Here is a 20,653-nt window from a genome sequence, read left to right as displayed (position 1 = left end):
CATACTTTTCAGTCGGCCAACATTTCTAAAAATCCCTTTTTTGTATTAGCCTTAAGTAATATTCTAATTTTGTGACACACGGAATTTTGGATTTTCATTTGTTGCCACTTCAAATCATCAAAATTAAATGAAATAAACATTTGAATGCATCAGTCTGTGTGCAATGAATAAATATAATGTACAAGTTACACCTTTTGAATGCAATTACTGAAATAAATCAAGTTTTTCAAAATATTCTAATTTACTGGCTTTTACCTGTATATACATAGGTATATATATATATATATATATATATATATATATATATATATATATATATATATATATAAATTATGCCCCCCCCCCCAAGGAGGGGAGATACAAAAAAAGAGATCCCCAGAAAGGGACAAGCGGTAGAAAATGGGTGGATGGATGGACGGCTTATGACCAGGTGGACGATTCAATTATGAGCACTTATTCTCTCAAAAAAACCCAGCTGAAATTTACGGAGTAGGAGAGAGTTTGACTTGTTGAACTTATCAAAACCAGATAGAATCATTCACTTCCTGTAAAACTGGTTTCAAAATAAAACACATAGGTTTGTAACAGGAAGCAAGGTGTTTTTGAAAAATTACCATCAACTCATTTATCAGAACACCTTTCACCGCAAATATTGTGTACCGGTAAGCTATTTTTATTGGAAACCCATGAATATGTTATTGATGATATAATTCATAAATCAATTATGTCGAGTTACAATTAAATAGTGGTGTCCTAGCTGATGCTATTATCTTGGTATGTTTCAATCCATTGACCAGACAGATAAAGATATTTAAAGGAGCGTGAGAGTTTTCTAATTGTTCTTAATTAAAAAAATATCCTTAAAACGAAAGGAGGAAGGGCAGATGGGCTTAAATTGCAGTCATCAGTTATACCCTATTGACATACAGTACAGTACTTGTATCCACAAGCAGACAACAGGGCAGTAGTGCCTTAAACCCTCCAACATCACCTGGTCTTTGTCTCCATCCAACAGGCTTAAGGAGTAACTCGTCTTTAGTGTCAGTTTCCTATGTTGCTGACACTACTCACCTATGGAACATGTACGGGAGGCCTTCTAATTTCCTTAGGTAGAGAACAAATATTATAGCATTTTTTCCCCTCCAATTAATAAAAAAAACTGCCACAGTGTTGCAGACACCAGATTCCAGAATTATTTTCTCTGATCTTTTATTTGATGAAGAATGACCAAGATTATGCATTTGAGTTAGAAAGCTGTGCCGCTGTACTTGATTTATTCTGGGTATGTCATTCCTCCTGCGCCTCCCACCCTTCTTTGTTTTTATTGATTCTGCCAAACATAAATCTACTTGTTACAAAAATGAGCGATAACGAAGTTAACAATACAACACAACATAAATGTACCCATTTTTCAAAGAAATTACTCCTTGAAGTCTCAGATTTTTGGTTGACAACAGTTTAAGCGGGAACTTTTTTAGTATAAAGAACACGGCGCAGTTGTCGACCTTTCAAGGAGTCAACTTAAACGAGTACCGCTGTTGAACTAGAGAAAGCACAGATATGAACCCAGCTTGTGATCATGTTACAAACAAGCATTTATTTGTAAAACACTACAGTGTAATTTACAAGTTGGTAATGAGAAGTGCCAGTAACCTCAGGATTGAAGACCAACAGAAAGAAAAAGAGTAGAAGTTATTACTGGTCAGAGAGAGAGGTGGCATGGATTGAAGAGGGCAGGTGGTTTAGGTGAGGATGTCATGGGCTTGTTGCTCCACCAGCATGGCCATGTTCTTAACGTCTCCACACCAGAAGTCTAAACGCTCCTTCATACCTTTGATCTGAAATGAAATGGGGAGTAACATGGAAAGGTAAAAAAATATATATATTTCCCCCATGTTTAGTACTGTGGAACCTTGATTTACAAAACACCTCTATTTGTGATGTTTTGGTTTATGAACGTTTCATTACGCCAAACATGCTTCTGTGTGCGAACCATGTCTCACGTCTTCCCAACGTGTCCTGGGTCTTCCTCGTGGCCTCCTACCGGTCGGACATGCCCTAAACACCTCCCTAGGGAGGCGCTCGGGTGGCATCCTGACCAGATGCCCGAACCACCTCATCTGGCTCCTCTCGATGTGGAGGAGCAGCGGCTTTACTTTAAGCTCCCCCCGGATGACAGAGCTTCTCACCCTATCTCTAAGGGAGAGCCCCGCCACCCGGCGGAGGAAACTCATTTCGGCCGCTTGTACCCGTGATCTTGTCCTTTCGGTCATAACCCAAAGCTCATGACCATAGGTGAGGATGGGAACGTAGATCGACCGGTAAATTGAGAGCCTTGCCTTCCGGCTCAGCTCCTTCTTCACCACAACGGATCGATACAGCGTCCGCATTACTGAAGACGCCGCACCGATCCGCCTGTCGATCTCACGATCCACTCTTCCCTCACTCGTGAACAAGACTCCGAGGTACTTGAACTCCTCCACTTGGGGCAAGATCTCCTCCCCAACCCGGAGATGGCACTCCACCCTTTTCCGGGCGAGAACATGGACTCGGACTTGGAGGTGCTGATTCTCATCCCAGTCGCTTCACACTCAGCTGCGAACCGATCCAGTGAGAGCTGAAGATCCTGGCCAGATGAAGCCATCAGGACCAAATCATCTGCAAAAAGCAGAGACCTAATCCTGCAGCCACCAAACCGGATCCCCTCAACGCCTTGACTGCGCCTAGAAATTCTGTCCATAAAAGTTATGAACAGAATCGGTGACAAAGGGCAGCCTTGGCGGAGTCCAACCCTCACCGGAAACGTGTCCGACTTACTGCCGGCAATGCGAACCAAGCTCTGACACTGATCATACAGGGAGCGGACCGCCACAATCAGACAGTCCGAAACCCCATACTCTCTGAGCACTCCCCACAGGACTTCCCGAGGGACACGGTCGAATGCCTTCTCCAAGTCCACAAAGCACATGTAGACTGGTTGGGCAAACTCCCATGCACCCTCAAGGACCCTGCCGAGAGTATAGAGCTGGTCCACAGTTCCACGACCAGGACGAAAACCACACTGTTCCTCCTGAATCCGAGGTTCGACTATCCGGCGTAGCCTCCTCTCCAGTACACCTGAATAGACCTTACCGGGAAGGCTGAGGAGTGTGATCCCACGATAGTTAGAACACACCCTCCGGTTCCCCTTTTTAAAGAGAGGAACCACCACCCCTAAAACTAAGGTTGTGGGCATTGTTTCCTCTAAACATAAACATTTGTCTAAATATGGCCAAGAACACGCATTATTGGGGGTTTCCCGCATGTCATCTTCATCACTAAAAGAAAAATCTAACCTGCAGGAGAGAATCCCTCTGCAATTTTCAAGTATGTTTTCTTTGGGGGGTCTTCAGCTTGAAGCGTCCCTCTGTCTCAGACTTCCTCATCGTCATCATATGATATAAGTGCATGACTGTTATGGTTTTGCTTACTAGTTTCGATGACCCGCCTTATCTTGCCTCTGATTGGCCAGTCACGTACAAACACTTCATTTATTCATTCATTTTGCATGCAGCCTGAAGCTATCGAGGGCTGCCATTTTGATGACATCCCTTCCTGTACACGCAAGCACAGCCATTTTGAAGAGGTGGGCGGCAGAAACGCACCAAAGTCTTTTTACAAAGAAAGATTGCAACAACGCTTCTTGTAATCATTGCAAAGCTACTACTTCATCAAGTTGAGGACATACAAGCAATATGCTGAAACATTTGAACACACAATGCAAGAACTATAAATGAATGTCGCCTTTAATATCATCCCAACAGCAGTCACCTGGCGTAAATACAACAGGTACTAACACTGCTTTTAATGTTAGTGTTACTAGTAGGGGTGTAACGGTACGTGTATTTGTATTGAACCGTTTCGGTACGGGGGTTTCGGTTCGGTTCGGTGGTGTACCAAACGAGTTTCCACACGAACATATTTAGTAGCCGGCTAAACTAAAGTCTTAACAAGCTGCTCCGCTTTCTGCCTCTTGTCTCTGTCAGTACTCTCCACAGCACCCAGGATTGTCCCACCCACACAACCATCTGATTGGTTACACGCAGAGCGGTAACAGCCAATCAGCAGTGTGTATTCAGAGCGCATGTAGTCAGTGCTTAGCGTTTAGCAGGTAAGCATCAGGCAGCGGACTCTCCCCAAATGATAATAAACACCTCCCAGTCAACTAGTAGTAACATCACTATGAGCCCGTTGACGTTCTAGAAATATAAAAGGCAGCTCAGCTCGCTCGCAGTCCTGGCTTGAGGTGAAGGCTAATTCGCTTTTGGCGTAACGTTAGCTCATTTTGCGGTAAGTGTGTGTGTGTGTTACGGACAGCAAAGCCCTGTCTGTCTGTTATTTCACCTTACCTTTTACTGTGTTGATTGAGCTGTGTTGAAGCAGCAAAAAAGGACATTATGTTAAATGAAGAGTTTTTGTCTCTGATAGTTGATATAATAATGTAACTGCATCATAAAGCCTACATGAACTCCATGGTGTTCAGGGATGAATAGTCTCTCCTATTGCTATTGTACTATTTTTTCAGCTATAGTTACATTAATCATTAGTAATGGAGCAGCCTAGTTTTGAATGGCAGGGTCCCTACTATCCCATGCTGATAAAAATATAACATTTATAAAAATCAACTACAGGCTTCCCAAATGCTGTAATAAATTAAGCATGATGAGTTGACTTGAAACTGTTTAATGTTGCACTTTTTATATGTAGAAGAAAAGTTTTGTCATTTTATTTAATCTGAGCAACAACTTGAGGCAGTTTAATGTTGATTAACGTGGGCAGAATTATTATAATGTTCTCAATGTTAAAAGGATAAAGCCATTGTTTACAAATTTGGTAAATAAATAACCAAAACAATGTATATTTTGTTGTTTTCTTACTGTACCGAAAATGAACCGAACCGTGACCTCTAAACCGAGGTACGTACCGAACCGAAATTTTTGTGTACTGTTACACCCCTAGTTACTAGTTAATTTGAAACAAATGCCTTTTCATTTCGATAAGAATGACAAGACAAATTCTGACTTGCTCTGAGGCAGGCAGGAGCAGATCCAGTTCATTTCTGCAGCAAGACGAATGTCACCAAGCAGTGAACAAGCTTGTGATCAAAAGCTTGCAACCATTTGTCACAGTAGACACTCTTTTTTCAGTAGGTGAATGTTCAATTGTAGTCATAGAAAAGTTGCATATTTTCCTCCGAACACATTTTTAAAAATATTTCCATTATACAGGTAAAACTCAAACAATTAGAATGTGGTGCAAAATGTCAATCATGTCAGCAATTCAACTTCAAATGTGAAACTAAAATGTGAAATTAACTCATTACATACAAAGTGAGATATGTAATGTCTTTATAATAATTTTGATGATCATAGCTTTTAAAACCCCAAATTTTCAGAGATTTTCAATTCAAGGTTTTTAAAAGCTATAACCGGGTCTATTCAAATTGTGGCCCGCAGGCCACATCCAGCCCGCCAAAGTTTTTCATTTGGCATGCCGAACATCACCCAAATAGGCTTGATGAAAACAATAAAACTTGGGTTGATCATGTATGCAGTACTCCCGTCATCCCGCAGGCGAGTTGGGAGTACTGCAAACAATGAAGCAGCAGTGGGGTGAGTAGAAGACTACTCATTAAAACCTGGAAAAAAAATCTAAATTGCAAAAATCTGACTTAACAACGACTGGACAACAAAGTATGAATGTTCTACCCCAAGCAAGTGCTACAGTCATTGTTTCCTGGCGGACCTTTTAAACGACGGACACATTGAGCCAGACAAGCAGCAACAATGGTAGAAATCTCAGCGTGAAAGCGTCATCACGAAACTTGACCAAACATTTGTGAGTAGATATAATTTGTGCATAAAGATATTTAGTTTGTTTTGTACTACTCGTTTCCAGCGTGTGCAGCTAGTTAAAAGCATGAAGAAAAAGAAGCTCCAGTTTTTGTTGAGGATTAATGTTCCTACTTTTAAATTATTTTCCTTCCTTATTTTTATTTCTTTACACTTCTTCCTTTATTTAGGTTTGTAATAAACATAACAAAAGTATAATGTCCATTGTATATTTTACATAAATAATGTCCATTGTGTATTTCAAATAAATAAAATAGAAGGTTTGGTCTTAATGTATTCACACAATAAACTACAAATGTTTACACACATAGAAATTACATAACATTTACACATCAAACATTGGACACACTGTATGTGACTTATCACAATTAGCGTTGTCACCTTCCACTGCTCAAATTTAGCGCTACATGTATTAAAAGTGGTTTGCTTGGCAGACTTACTCTCAAACAAAAAAATAACATGACCACGTCCACGAGTACAAAATACATCACGAAGACAGCAATTTCAATACAAAACAAACTAAATATCTTTATACACAATATCTACTTACAAATGTTTGGCCAAGTTTTGTGATGAAGCGTACACGCTGGGATTTCTACTTTTGTTGCTGCTTGTCTGGATCAGTGTACTTGAAAGGTCCGCCAGAAAATAACGGCCCTTGTACTTGCTCGGGGCAGAACATTCATACTTTGTTGTCCAGCCGTTGCTACCAAGTCTGATTTTTGCCATTTAGATTTTTTTCCCAGGATTGAAGGAGTAGTCTTCTACTCACCTTACTGCTGCTTCATTGTAACACATATGCCTTGCTGTTGCCCCCTGCGGGGTGGCGGGAGTACTATATACCGTATTTTCCGCACCATTAGCCGCACCTAAAAACCACAAATTTACTCAAAAGCTGACAGTGCGGCTTTTAACCCGGTGCGCTTTATATATGGATAAATATTAAGATTCATTTTCATAAAGTTTCGTTCTCGCAACTTCGGTAAACAGCCGCCATCTTTTTTCCCGGTAGAGCAGGAAGCGCTTCTTCTTCTACGCAAGCAACCGCCAAGGTAAGCACCCGCCCCCATAGAACAGGAAGCGCTTCTTCTTGTACTGTAAGCAACCACCCGCCCCCGGAAGAAGAAGAAGAGCGCGGTGCATGCTGGGATATGTGACGTTTCATTTCCATTTGTGTGTTTATGTAAAGACCCCAAAATGGCTCCTATTAAGTGTGTTGTCTGTCTAATTATAAATAATGCAGACGAGGCGTGTTAACTGAGTTCTCAACGTTTACTCACAGCGTGCTCATAACCACATTCTAACTGCCAGCATACAACGCTTCTCAGGGCTACCGCGCATGCTCGTAACTATCGTTGCATGCTGGGTAGTGTAGTTGTTATATTTGCTAGCTCATAACATCACATTAAGAGACACGCTTACGCGCTTAATTCAATACTCGCCGTCATTCCGGGTGGATTGACAAAAGACCTCCAGCCGCTAGATATTGGTGTCAACAGGGCATTCGAAGCTAGACTGCTAACTGCGTGGGAACAATGGATGACAGAAGGCGAACACACCTTCACTAAGACGAGGAGGCAGCGCCAGACGACGCCAACATCTGCCAGTGGATCGTAAATTTGCCCAACTTTTCACTTCGGACACCGAAGACGAAGGATTTACGAATGAAGAATAACTTCAGAAAGTAAGCGCTATGTTTATTTTGTGTGTTGTGACATTAACGTTCGAGCAACATTATGTTGCTATTGCTCTGCACTATTTTGAATTTTACTATGTTTGTGATTGCACATTTGCGTACATTTTGGGAGTGAACAGAGTTGTTAGAACGCTGGTTTTTAATATATTATTAAAGTTTGACTGACCTATCTGACTGTTTTTTTGACATTCCCTTTAGCGCAGCGTAGGCGCGGCTTATAGTCCGGGGCGGCTTATTGGTGGACAAAGTTATGAAATATGCCATTCATTGAAGGTGCGGCTAATAATCCGGTGCGCCTTATAGTGCGGAAAATACGGTATATGTATTTGAGGATGCATAAAATAGAGAAGATCCCAAAGCAAGATGATTGAAGGATCTATGGGTTGTACTTGTACTTGTATAGCGCTTTTCTACCTTCAAGGTACTCAAAGCGCTTTGACACTACTTCCACATTTACCCATTCACACACACATTCACACACTGATGGAGGGAGCTGCCATGCAAGGCGCTAACCAGCACCCATCAGGAGCAAGGGTGAAGTGTCTTGCTCAGGACACAACGGACATGACGAGGTTGGTACTAGGTGGGGATTGAACCAGGGACCCTCGGGTCGCGCACGGCCACACTTCCACTGCGCCACGCCGTCTACTTCTACAATACACTTATTAGAGCTTTTCCAGGTGAAATTAAAGATTGGCAAATGTATATATGAAGGGCAAGAGTGGGTCCTTCCATAAAAGTACCCTCTGTTTGGGGAATAAAGTCACATGTTACCTGCTTCAGATCTAGCACTCGAGGCTGCACCCAGGTCATCTGCACCTTCTGGTCTACCTCGTCAATGTTACCCTTAATTAGGCCAACTGAGAGAGCCTTCATCACAAGAAGCTCCACCTGCACATGAATCGCACACAACACATACAATGTAGTATTATATTAGACCAAGCAAAACCTTTAAACAAATGTGTAGATCAGCATGTTTGTTCATTCTTCAACTCCTAGACGATCATTACGGTTGATGTTTTAAATGGTTTTACAGACATTCTTGAGGCATTGCTAGAATATTATCATATATTATCCTACCTCGTTTACAGGAATTTTGGCACTCTGAGCTATTTCGGTGAAGGTCAGCTGTCGATGGTTTGCAGGACGTGTGAAAGTCATCTGCGAGTACAAAGAAGAAGCGCTTGTTTGTTACGGCAAAAAATGTCATTTTGATCTATTCAGAAGTTTACATACACTTGTTAGGGGCATGAATATCATATTAATTTGGGTATTTTAAATATCTATTCCAATGGTTCTTTTTGGAGGCTGAAAAACAACAGACATCTTCATTTTTAAAAAACAATAATTGGTTGATGCAATATTTCACGCAGACAAAGCACATTTTGTGACCATCAACAAACACTTCGTATAATTATGACTGAATATTTGGTGACTCACCTTGGTAGAACTGGTAGAATCAATTTAAACCTGGCATGGACCTGCTTTTAGCAATTACAAAACCAATTCTGACGTGTGCCACCACTGTGTCTGACCGTTGGTACAGTATTCTTAATACTCCTCCCCCCTGAACTCTATGCCAGTCAGTAGCCTCACATGAATGCTTTTAAACCATGGGAGGAAGCTTAAGTACCCGTAGAAAAAAATAATGTGTAATTCCATTTTTTCTAGACCTTGGCAAAGTAGTGAGTCGTGACATATCCAAATACCTTCTGACAGTAGAATCTACCCAAAAACATGCAAACATCCACTTCTGGAATGGAACCTTACAGTCTTACCTCCATCACACAGAGGAGTTGAATCTTCTGCATCAGTTTGGCTTCGTGTGCTGCAAGGTCAGGCTACAATAAAAAAAATAGGGAGAGGGGGAGGTCCTTCAAGTTTAATAACCTCAAGGAAGAATTATAAAAATGAGAATTCAACAAAAAACCTTTGCAAGCTTTCGTGTCATCTACCTAAATATGTTAAATTAATTAAATATTAAATACATCAACTTTACTATACATTCCCTCTTGAAAAGCACTTTGCTTATCTCAAAGTTCTTTGAACCTCTAATTCAAAGGTGCCCAAACGTTTTGCCTCCAAGGACCCGAAGTGAAAATGTGCTAATAGCCCGTGGACTAAACACAGATTTTAAAGGGGAACTGCACTTTCTTTGGAATTTTACATATCGTTCACAATCATTATGAAAGACATGATGAGAGATGCATTCTAAATATTAAATAAATGCGCTCAAAAGTCTGCTTGCAATGGAGTCTATGAGAGTCGCTCTATTCTGCCTATAAAAAAACATCCAAACATCTCCATAAAAGGTTTTACATACACACTGTAAGTATATATGTAATACAGTAACAGGCACATTTATAATAACATTTAATATTTACTTATTTTGCTCATTTTAAGCATGCGTGGCGCATTATTTTAAAAATGCATCACATTTGCTTTTTTCCCCCAACATCACTGATTAGTGCTCACTACAGAGTTTATGAGAGGCAATAAACATAATAAAATATAAATTACAGTACAAGGTTTGCTGTCATTAGGATGCCGACTGCTAGGATGTTCATATATTCCCATTTAGATGATGAATGACTCATAATTCTTGCAAACGAAGGGGGGTAGAACCAAGGGTCTTTTTGTGTCAATCTTGCCATTCCCGGGTCTAAATTGGCTGTCAAAGTGTACCAACTTGTCAGAATATGTCCTCATTCCTCTACTATCCAGGTGAGAGGCATGATTTATGATTTACATAAAGTTTGGCAAGCAAGGAAACAAGGACGCAGCTGATCAGTCGATCATGTCAACATTGGCACACAAGCTTGTGATCACGGCGCCGCTATACATAGTTTGTCTGTGTTAGCGCTTATAACAATACCACTAATACGTGGTTATTATTCAAGTCATGAAATGAAAATGGAGTATTGTTGGCGCTTTTTGGATGTTTTTTTATTGAGTTTTATGGGCGGAATAGAGGACCTGCCATTGGCTCCGCTGTAAGCGGACTTTTATTTACGAGTTAGAATGCATACAAAAAAAAAATACATCTGTCGTTATGTCTTTCATAATGACTGTGAATGATAAAAAGTGTAATACCCCTTTAAGCGTACAGCAGCACCATGAGTGAGGAGTTTAGTCTCATACCGTCATATACAAGATAGTGGAAATCAAACTTGGCAACCAGTTAGCCTTGTGGACATGCCACCAATGATAATGAGAGCTCGATAGAGGTCAGTATGAATATGTATTAAATTTGGGAAGCCATCCTTTGGTGGGTCAAACAAAACGACTTGGTGGGCCAAATGTGTCTACTTTGAACACCCTTGCTCTAATGTCTGACTGGATGCACAGCTGCCAACACCCAATGTTTGTAGTAGTAAGTTTTTTGTTTTTTTTATAAACAAAATGTTACAATTAGGGCTGTCAGTAATAAATGAGTTAACTAATTGTGATATTCACAAAAACTTATCACAGTAATCATGTATATACACAGATTAATAACTCAATTTATTTTGACCATACATGCTGCTTTACCTTTAACGCAGATGGTTACCTGAAAGGCGACACGGGTTGTTCTATATGGAGTGAAATTACTGCTAAAACTCCACAAACATGTTTTTACTCACGCCCAAAAACAATTTTCTTCAATTAAAAAAAATATTTGCATTGACTCAGCAGCACCACCTCTCATTGGAGAGTGTGAAACACAGATGCACAGGGTGGAATATTACTGCCAAAAGAGTGGAATATTACTGCCAAAAGTTTCAACTTGAAGAAAAATGGTTTTATACTTAAATTACATTTTTAAATGAAAAAATGTTTTTTTATACTTGCGAAACTTATTTTAACTTGTAGAAAATATTTTTTATTTGCAAATCGATTTTTAATTGAAGAACATTGTTGTTGTTTTTTTTTTATTTGCGACTCTTTGGGCGTGAGTAAATACATTATTTTGTGTTTGTGGAGTTTTGGCAGTAATTTCACTCCATAGTTATATGGTCAGTGTTAAGGTCAATGCATACGCAAAGTGCAAAGCTATGTGAGGAGACTCCATCTGGTGTGCTTACTGGAAAATGTCACTCTAAAATACACCCTGACAGTGCATTTAATTAAAACATTTTAAAAAGCATTCCTGGATGACGTTCTGACAATAAAATTGCATCTGTGTCTTTTTTAAGTTGATTTAAATTATGCAAGCGAGTTATAACCTGCGATTAATCCAAATTCAAAAGTGTGAATAATGTTATTAAAAAATGTATCGTTTGACAACACTAGTATATATATATATGCAATATTTATGTGAAACTATTTAAAAACAGAGAAAGGAAAATACGGCAGTTTTGTTTAGGAAAATAAGAGATTTGACAGCTACATGTAGCAACCCGGAAGTTTCAGAGTTCTATAATTTAGACTGTTTGTGAGGTTGTGAATGTCTTGAATAGTTATTGGATGAACAAGCTTTGTGATGATAAAGCAGACGGGTGTATGTTAAGAAGACATTTGTAGGTGTTATTTTGGCATGGTTGCTGCCCACAATAACATGTTTGTTTAAATAAAGAGATTGTTTATCGACCACCTCTTTGCCATCTTTTCAACACCCAGGCAGATGTTACAGTATTTTATATCCAGATGTGGGATCCATGACATAAATTTGACTAGCCTGTTGGCCCCATGCAGACTTGAAGCCCTGGAATTTTTCCACGTTGCCTCCATTGAAAGCATAGAGTGTATCAATGAGCCACTGTTTGTCTGTGTTCCTTAGGGACTCCAGCACAGGGTGCATCAGCTGCAACAACAAGCAGCACACATGGTCAATGCCACAGTGTATTGATAAAATAACACATAGTGAAGACAGATTCAAAAGAGCATCGCACCAGTTCGCCAAAGTTGTAGACGCCTTCCCCCAAAAGACCAGCCAGGCCTAACGTGAAAGCTCTTTCCTGCTTTTCTGTCTCTGTGAAGTCAACAGCACTGGTTATTTTTACACGATAAACTCATTTAGCTTCAATTTCACTATCTTCATGCATCATGATCTAACCTGGAAGGTCTTTGATGTCTACACATCCAAGGTATCTCAAAGCATCCTTGTAATAAGAAGCGTGGTTCCCAACGATGCGATAGTATTTGCTGGAGAGGTCATAAAACCTGCCGTGCACTGATGTAACACCAGGCAAATTATTCAACATTTCCTCAACTTCTTCAACAAGTTTCTAGGGGAGGAAAAAACACAAAAAACCAAGAGGCAATGAAATGTGGACATTTTTAACAGGGTGATGAATAAAACAGCATTCAATATGACACATCTGTCTGAAATCATCATGGTCATCTATTTAAACATAACAATTACAATCTGTAATATTGTGATTAAAAGAGGGGTATGTATAGCCCGTAAAACCCCTTGATTTATGAGTTGAATTTTGAACCGAAATTACTTGTATCTTAAATCAATAAAATTAATTCACATGCACTGCGAGGCACTCAAAGAATGTTAAGTTTACTTTTAAATAAATATTGTGGTAAAAAACAATATAACAAAATTTACTACAATAAACTGGTTATATCAAGTATTTTTAGTGGTGGGGTATCTGAAGCTGAATCATAATGCTTATTTTAGCTCGCAACTCAAAGCAAAAAAAAAAAAAAAAAAAATACAGCTTACATCCCAAATAACTCTTTAATTGTGAAACTTGTTAGTCGGGGGAGCAATGTACTGCAATGTGTTACCGTATTTTCCGCACTATAAGGCGCACCTAAAAACCACAATTTTTCTCAAAAGCTGACAGTGCGCCTAATAACCCGGTGCGCTTTATTACGATTCATTTTCATAAAGTTTCGGTCTCGCAACTTCGGTAAACAGCCGCCATCTTTTTTCCCGGTAGAACAGGAAGCGCTTCTTCTTCTACGCAAGCAACCGCCAAGGAAAGCACTCGCCCCCATAGAACAGGAAGCGCTTCACTCGCCCCCATAGAACAGGAAGCGCTTCACTCGCCCCCATAGAACAGGAAGCGCTTCACCCGCCCCCATAGAACAGGAAGCGCTTCACCCGCCCCCGGAAGAAGAAGAAAAAACGCGCGGATATCACCGTACGTTTCATTTCCTGTTTACATCTGTAAAGACCACAAAATGGCTCCTACAAAACGATCCGGTTCATAAAAAGACGCAATCTCTCCATCCGCACACGGATTACTACCGTATTTCACAGCAACTGATATTCCTGTGAACTGCACTGTGGAACGGGAGCACGTACGGTGAATATTCGCTCCACAGGGAATGAGAAGTCATCCTTCACTGTGGTTCTAGCTTGCCATGCTAACTTCCACCCATCCAAAAGAGACCTTTCCAGCCGGCGTCATCATAAAAGCTAACTCGAAGGGATGGATGGATGAAGAAAAGATGAGCGAGTGGTTAAGGGAAGTTTACGCGAAGAGGCCGGGTGGCTTTTTTCACACAGCTCCGAAGGCGAACACACCTTCACTAAGACGGGCAGATAGCGCCGGTCGACATACGCCAACATCTGCCAGTGGATCGTAAATGCCTGGGCAGATAGTTTCGGTCACAACTGTGGTCCGACCTTTCCGGAAGGCAGGATTCACAGAACTGCTGGACAACAGTGACACTGACTCCGGTGACTTCGACGAGACGGAACCGGCCATTTTGGATCCCGTATTCGCCCAACTTTTCAATTCGGACACCGAAGACGAAGAATTCGAAGGATTTACGAATGAAGAATAACTTCAGAAGGTGAGCGCTATGTTTATTTTGTGTGTTGTGACATTAACGTTCGAGCAACATTATGTTGCTATTGTTCTACACCATTTTGAATTTTACTATGTTTGTGATTGCACATTTGCGTACATTTTGGGACAGAGTTGTTAGAACGCTGGTTTTCAATATATTATTAAAGTTTGACTGAACTATCTGACTGTTTTTTTGACATTCACTTTAGCGCAGCGTTTTTTTGACATTCACTTTAGCGCAGCGTAGGCGCGGCTTTTAGTCCGGGGCGGCTTATTGGTGGACAAAATTATGAAATATGTAATTCATAGAAGGTGCGGCTAATAATCCGGTGCGCCTTATAGTGCGGAAAATACGGTAATGTGATGTTTTTTTCATACCAAATAAAACAGTTCTTCATTCTTACCTTAGTTGCTGGAAGATCATTGATCTCAAGCTTGAGACTGCCAATGGATGTCTTGCAGAGAATGACAGCTTCATCGCTGCTTTTCACCTGGACCAAACCGAGACACATCCAGTTTGTGCATATTGAGTCATTTGTATCACAATTGCAGATGAAATTTGTATTACTGAACCTACTTTTTCCTGGGTTTTTTCTAGAAAAGTGATGGCATCTTTGGGATCTGGAAACAAACATTTTCTTAACCCCTTAAATCAATCATACAAAATAAATCACTTAATTCTGGACTTACCTGACATTTGTCTGGCAACAAAGAGAATGATCTCCATGAGGGACAAAGGGTTGATTCTACAAAAGGGAGAAAGAACAACACGTTAGAAACAAGGAGAAAGACATGGGAGAAAAGTGCAAGTGTGATATAGGTAGATGGTGGGTTAGTTATTTGGCTTGTGCACCTGTGTTCAAAGTCATTGAGGAAGTTCTCATAAAGCTGTAAAACAAAAAATAGACAGTTAACATGTGTACCGTTCATTTCAATGAAAATAAAATTATACCATATCCTCCACTAGTATTTGGGACAAAAAAAAATTAATATTTTTTTATATTGCTACTCAGCAACATATTGTAATGAATAGCCCTCAGTTTCATTTTTCTGCACATGCACCTGGGGATAGGTTGATTAGCAACACTAAATTGGCCCTAGTGTGCGAATGTGAGTGTGAATGGTTATCTGTGTTGGCTCCGTGATGAGGTGGCGACTTGTCCAAGGTGTACCGCACCTTTCGCCCGAGTGCGGATTTGAAAAAAATATTAAACAAATTTGAAATAAATATTAACAAACATAACAGCCATTTTTCAGATTTGCCATAGAACTGTTTTGCAGTGTTTTTGAGAATTGAGCAAACAGATAAGACGGCAACAGTACTAGTTCTGTAACTGCAAAAAGTTGTGAAAATATGAAACAAAGAGGGATTGTCTAAAAAGAAAGAAGGTGATTATTGCTTGCAAACCTCAAACATAATTTGGATGTAAATAATGTGGATAACAGTCAAAGGTACTCAGCTCATTTTGTATCCGGTATGTATGAATACATGTTTACCCGTTTTGGTGACTTTTTTAAAAACATATTGCTGATAAAGATCAACATATTCACTTCACTAATAAAAAAGGAATAGTTTATATTTAAGCATGACAAGATGACATTAGCAAATCTTTCTTGCTTTCCTCACCTCACCATAAACTGAATGTAAACACTAAACAGACAACCTGCATAGCTTTTAATATCAGTTTCTGTATGAACTTAGAGAAAAGATTAGGCATCAGAAGCTGAGCTGAAAATATTGCAATAAATAACGGAAATCATATGAGAATTATATGTATTTTTTAAAATAGTTTTACTACTGTGAGTACACTACTATTACTACAGAGAAATTAGCGTGCTTACTGTTAGTAATAGTATGATTTCACTAGTAAACATATCATATTGATCTCTATTGGCAATTGGCGCCACTTAACCCACATAACACTCCTTTGGGGGGTTTAAGTTGATCTTTGTATAGTTGTGCAAGTGTTTGTTGCGTTTCAGCAGCTTTCGACAGAGACTTATCCTGGATTTTCGACTTTTACATGATCATTCCATTCACTTTCATGGCAATGTTTACAAACGCTTCCCTGCTCGATGGCTCCACATCAGAGTCCTAAACACTTTATACGTTTCTATTCACCGGCTTCAAAATTGCATTAAATTGATCATTCTGTAGCCACAAATCGTTGAAGCTGCACTTATCAATTTTATGCAAGTGAGTCGGCTTTGCTGTGGGCTTTCGTTTAGTTTTTTCCGCTGCTATGCGAAGAGGCAACACACTGCTGCGTGCGCACAGCACACTAACTGATGGTGCAGGATTAATTCCGACCGGGGCAGCACAGGTTGGTTCTGTTTTGTAGTACCGTGAAAGCGTCCTCAAAAATCGAAACATTTAAAAGCAAGACTGAAGTTCATGCATGTTTTAAATAAAAGCAACATTAATAGAAGTTGTATTAAAGATATTTTATGAGATTTTAGGATCATTTTAGACATTGTAAGGCCTTAAATCGTTGGATTTAAGCTTTTTAAGACCCAGTGGATACCCTGGAAAAGAAAAGAAAAATATGCCTGACAAGTGCACAAATGGGATCTGGCATCGTTATGTTGGAATACAGCCTTGCTTCTTGTTTTAAGCACCGCTTTAAAGGATATCAAAATTCAGTTATAGTTTCTATTTCCCTTCAAACTACAGCTCCACAATCAGCACTGGCGCAACCCCACGCCAGCCAGACCATTACGCTACTAGTACCACTACCATGCTTGACTGAAGACAATTAACTTGCTACCAACTTGTTTGCAAGTTATTTAGACAATAATGACGTGGGTGGTGTCATTTTCTGTAGATAGTAAATGTATACTGCTATACAAGCTATTCACTGGCTACTCTAAAGTACAGCCTATTCTTATTTTCGCAAGTATGATCCCTTAACAAGATATACAGTGTGTCAACAACAATTGTATATAGTGTGTTTACCTGTATAAGGCCATCTCCGGTTTTAAAGCAGGGCTCTTTAACGAAGTCTGTCAATTTCAGTGTTAGCTGATGCCATAGCCTGTCAAATGAAATGAATTACAGTCAGTCACATAGACAAGAGGCAAAAGATGGTCAGGACCAACGTTCCCTCTAAGGTGCGAACCTGCGCAATTGCGCACTGCTCACGCGTCCTCTGCGCACAGCAAATCTATGCCGCGCAAAAAATCAAATCCCACTCTAAACAAAATAAACAAATTGTTTGTTTTGTATGATTCTGCAATGCAACTGTGAGTAACAGGTGACGAAAGGCGGCCACAACAGATAAAAACAATGTTTGTCAACACTTAAATTATTGTAACGTCTGTGGACACACTTGTAGGAGGACAGGAATTCCATCGGTCCCTTTAATTAGCGAAATTGTTTGTCGGCCATAACCACACCAAAACAATGTGTAAAATACTTTTATCTAGCAAAACTGGTCGTTGTCAACCGTACAAACCAAGCCAAAAGCAACTCTTTGTCATCTGTTATATCAACAGCAGCCGCTTGCTCTCTCTCTCGCCTGCACCAACACATACACTATGGCAATTAGCCACTGGTGTGTTTATGGCCACACAAAAAGTTGGACAACTCCAACACTACACGTAAAGTGTAAATTTCAGGTCGTTTTACTATGACTCCTCAATCAGTGTGCTAATTCTACTGCCATTTGTTAAGAATGTTATTTTTTGGATATTAATCATGAAATGATGTTACAGGACTACATAATTGCTAATAAAAATATTTATTTTACGGACAGAAAGTTAATAAACATTTCATCTCATGCAACATGTGAATGTTTTAAGGGGAACTAAATGTGATCTCTGAAAGGGGTACACAATCTTTCCAAAGCAGGACGCCCACCCAGGCATAAAATACTATAGTGCATAGATGATTAAAAAAAAACAATATCTAAGTGGGCCAAATCACATATATTAGAAAATAATCTCTTGAAATTGACTAGTCACTTGATTATAATAATAAGACATTTAAATTGTTATGTCAGGTTTGAGACACATGTGCTGCTGGTATGACCACAGTGTGCACGTCTGTATTCCACTGAATGCTCAGGGTGTTTGTGCGTCTGCTCACACACATGAAAAATTTGAGGGAACATTGGTCAGGACAAAGTCAATGGGCAGTGCATTTGACTAAACAAGGTAAACGCGTAATGTGTAGACAGATTATACCTTGGGAAAACTGCATCACTACTCTTCATTGCAATAATCAATCAATCAATAAATCAATCTTTATTTATATATCCCTAAATCACAAGTGTCTCAAAGGGCTGCACAAGCCACAACGACATCCTCGGTACAAAGCCCACATACGGGCAAGGAAAAACTCACCCCAGTGGGACGTCGATGTGAATGACTATGAGAAACCTTGGAGAGGACCGCATATGTGGGTAACCCCCCCCCCCTCTAGGGGAGACCGAAAGCAATGGATGTCGAGTGGGTCTGACATAATATTGTGAGAGTCCAGTCCATAGTGGATCCAACATAATAGTAAGAGTCCAGTCCATAGTGGGGCCAGCAGGACACCATCCCGAGCGGAGACGGGTCAGCAGCGCAGAGATGTTCCCAGCCGATGCACAGGCGAGCGGTCCACCCCGGGTCCCGACTCTGGACAGCCAGCACTTCATCCATGGCCACCGGACCTGTGCCCCCCCCCCCTCAAGGAAAAGGGGAGCAGAGGAGAAAAGAAAAGAAACGGCAGATCAACTGGTCTAACAGGGGGGCTATTTAAAGGCTAGAGTATACAAATGAGTTTTAAGATGGGACTTAAATGCTTCTACTGAGGTAGCATCTCTAATTGTTACCGGGAGGGCATTCCATAGTACTGGAGCCCGAATAGAAAACGCTCTATAGCCCGCAGACTTTTTTTGGGCTCTGGGAATCACTAATAAGCCGGAGTTCTTTGAACGCAGATTTCTTGCCGGGACATATGGTACAATGCAATCGACAAGATAGGACGGAGCTAGACCGTGTAGTATTTTATACGTAAGTAGTAAAACCTTAAAGTCACATCTTAAGTGCACAGGAAGCCAGTGCAGGTGAGCCAGTATAGGCGTAATATGATCAAACTTTCTTGTTCTTGTCAAAAGTCTAGCAGCCGCATTTTGTACCAACTGTAATTTTTTAATGCTAGACATAGGGAGACCCGAAAATAATACGTTACAGTAGTCGAGACGAGACGTAACGAACGCATGAATAATGATCTCAGCGTCGCTAGTGGATAAAATAGAACGAATTTTAGCGATATTACGGAGATGAAAGAAGGCCGTTTTAGTAACACTCTTAATGTGTGATTCAAACGAGAGAGTTGGGTCGAAGATAATACCCAGATTCTTTACTGATTCGCCTTGTGTAATTGTTTGGTTGTCAAATGTTAAGGTGGTATTATTAAATAAATGTCGGTGTTTAGCAGGGCCGATAATCAGCATTTCCGTTTTCTTGGCGTTGAGTTGCAAGAAGTTAGCGGACATCCATTGTTTAATTTCATTAAGACACGCCTCCAGCTGACTACAATCCGGCGTGTTGGTCAGCTTTAGGGGCATGTAGAGTTGGGTGTCATCAGCATAACAGTGAAAGCTAACACCGTATTTGCGTATGATGTCACCTAGCGGCAGCATGTAAATACTTAAGAGTGCAGGGCCAAGAACCGAACCCTGAGGAACTCCGCACGTTACCTTAACATAGTCCGAGGTCACATTATTGTGGGAGACGCATTGCATCCTGTCAGTAAGATAAGAGTTAAACCACGACAAAGCTAAGTCTGACATACCAATACGTGTTTTAATACGCTCTAATAAAATATTATGATCGACGGTATCGAAAGCAGCGCTAAGATCAAGAAGCAGCAACATAGATGACGCATCAGAATCCATCGTTAGCAGTAGAGCAATAATAACCGTTAGCCTTCAAACTTGCTGTAAACTAGTACACTTCCTCTGCGTATCCAATTGTCCTGCTAAGAACTCAAACTAAAACACACAATACGCGTATTTAATGCAGAGGGGAAACGTTTTCGTTTATATTACGAGCACAAAGAGCTCGTAGAATGTGGCTATTGCTAGTTCTGCCCATGACTCAGCGAGCATTTCAGTTCAATGGGCTAGCTAAGGCTAGCGAGAATGTAGCTAATTTAGTTGGCAAGATTTGTACCTTTTGTTGTACAAATCCTCCATAGTGTGCCACTCAGTCGCCATCTCCGGAGTGGAGCTGTTACTCTGCTGTTGTTTGAGGAACCCGCCGACATCTTTCATTATGGCGACAAAATACAAATAAATTCAACTCCTGCGTGTTGGATATTTTTTTACAGCTAACGTCAGCTA

General features: G+C 40.3%; 1 protein-coding gene across 1 annotated transcript; it reads right to left on the bottom strand.

Annotated features, from left to right (window-relative positions):
* Positions 1-1,571: 1,571 nt before the first annotated feature.
* Positions 1,572-20,619, bottom strand: psmd13 (proteasome 26S subunit, non-ATPase 13). Its single transcript, XM_061975114.1, has 13 exons — positions 20,484-20,619; positions 17,278-17,356; positions 15,175-15,209; positions 15,012-15,067; positions 14,899-14,942; positions 14,726-14,812; positions 12,623-12,794; positions 12,459-12,538; positions 12,245-12,370; positions 9,366-9,428; positions 8,668-8,748; positions 8,362-8,478; positions 1,572-1,838 (listed from the first exon to the last, which is right to left on the bottom strand). The coding sequence occupies exons 1-13, from the start codon at positions 20,582-20,584 to the stop codon at positions 1,743-1,745; spliced, it is 1,137 nt and encodes a 378-aa protein (XP_061831098.1). The 5' UTR covers positions 20,585-20,619; the 3' UTR covers positions 1,572-1,742.
* Positions 20,620-20,653: the final 34 nt, after the last annotated feature.

This window comes from Nerophis lumbriciformis, linkage group LG15 (genome assembly GCF_033978685.3).
Source record: "Nerophis lumbriciformis linkage group LG15, RoL_Nlum_v2.1, whole genome shotgun sequence".
Classification (NCBI taxonomy): Eukaryota; Metazoa; Chordata; class Actinopteri; order Syngnathiformes; family Syngnathidae; genus Nerophis; species Nerophis lumbriciformis.
This window is presented reverse-complemented; position numbering and strand designations above follow the sequence as displayed.

Excerpts from the sequence above, each read along its gene's own strand:
- psmd13 (XM_061975114.1), bottom strand. The coding sequence starts at position 20,584 with ATGAAAGATGTCGGCGGGTTCCTCAAACAACAGCAGAGTAACAGCTCC. Across the intron at positions 14,943-15,011 it reads TGTTGCCAGACAAATGTCAG|ATCCCAAAGATGCCATCACT; the intron begins GTAAGTCCAGAA and ends GTTTGTTTCCAG. Across the intron at positions 9,429-12,244 it reads AGTCTGCATGGGGCCAACAG|CCTGACCTTGCAGCACACGA; the intron begins GCTAGTCAAATT and ends TTTTTATTGTAG.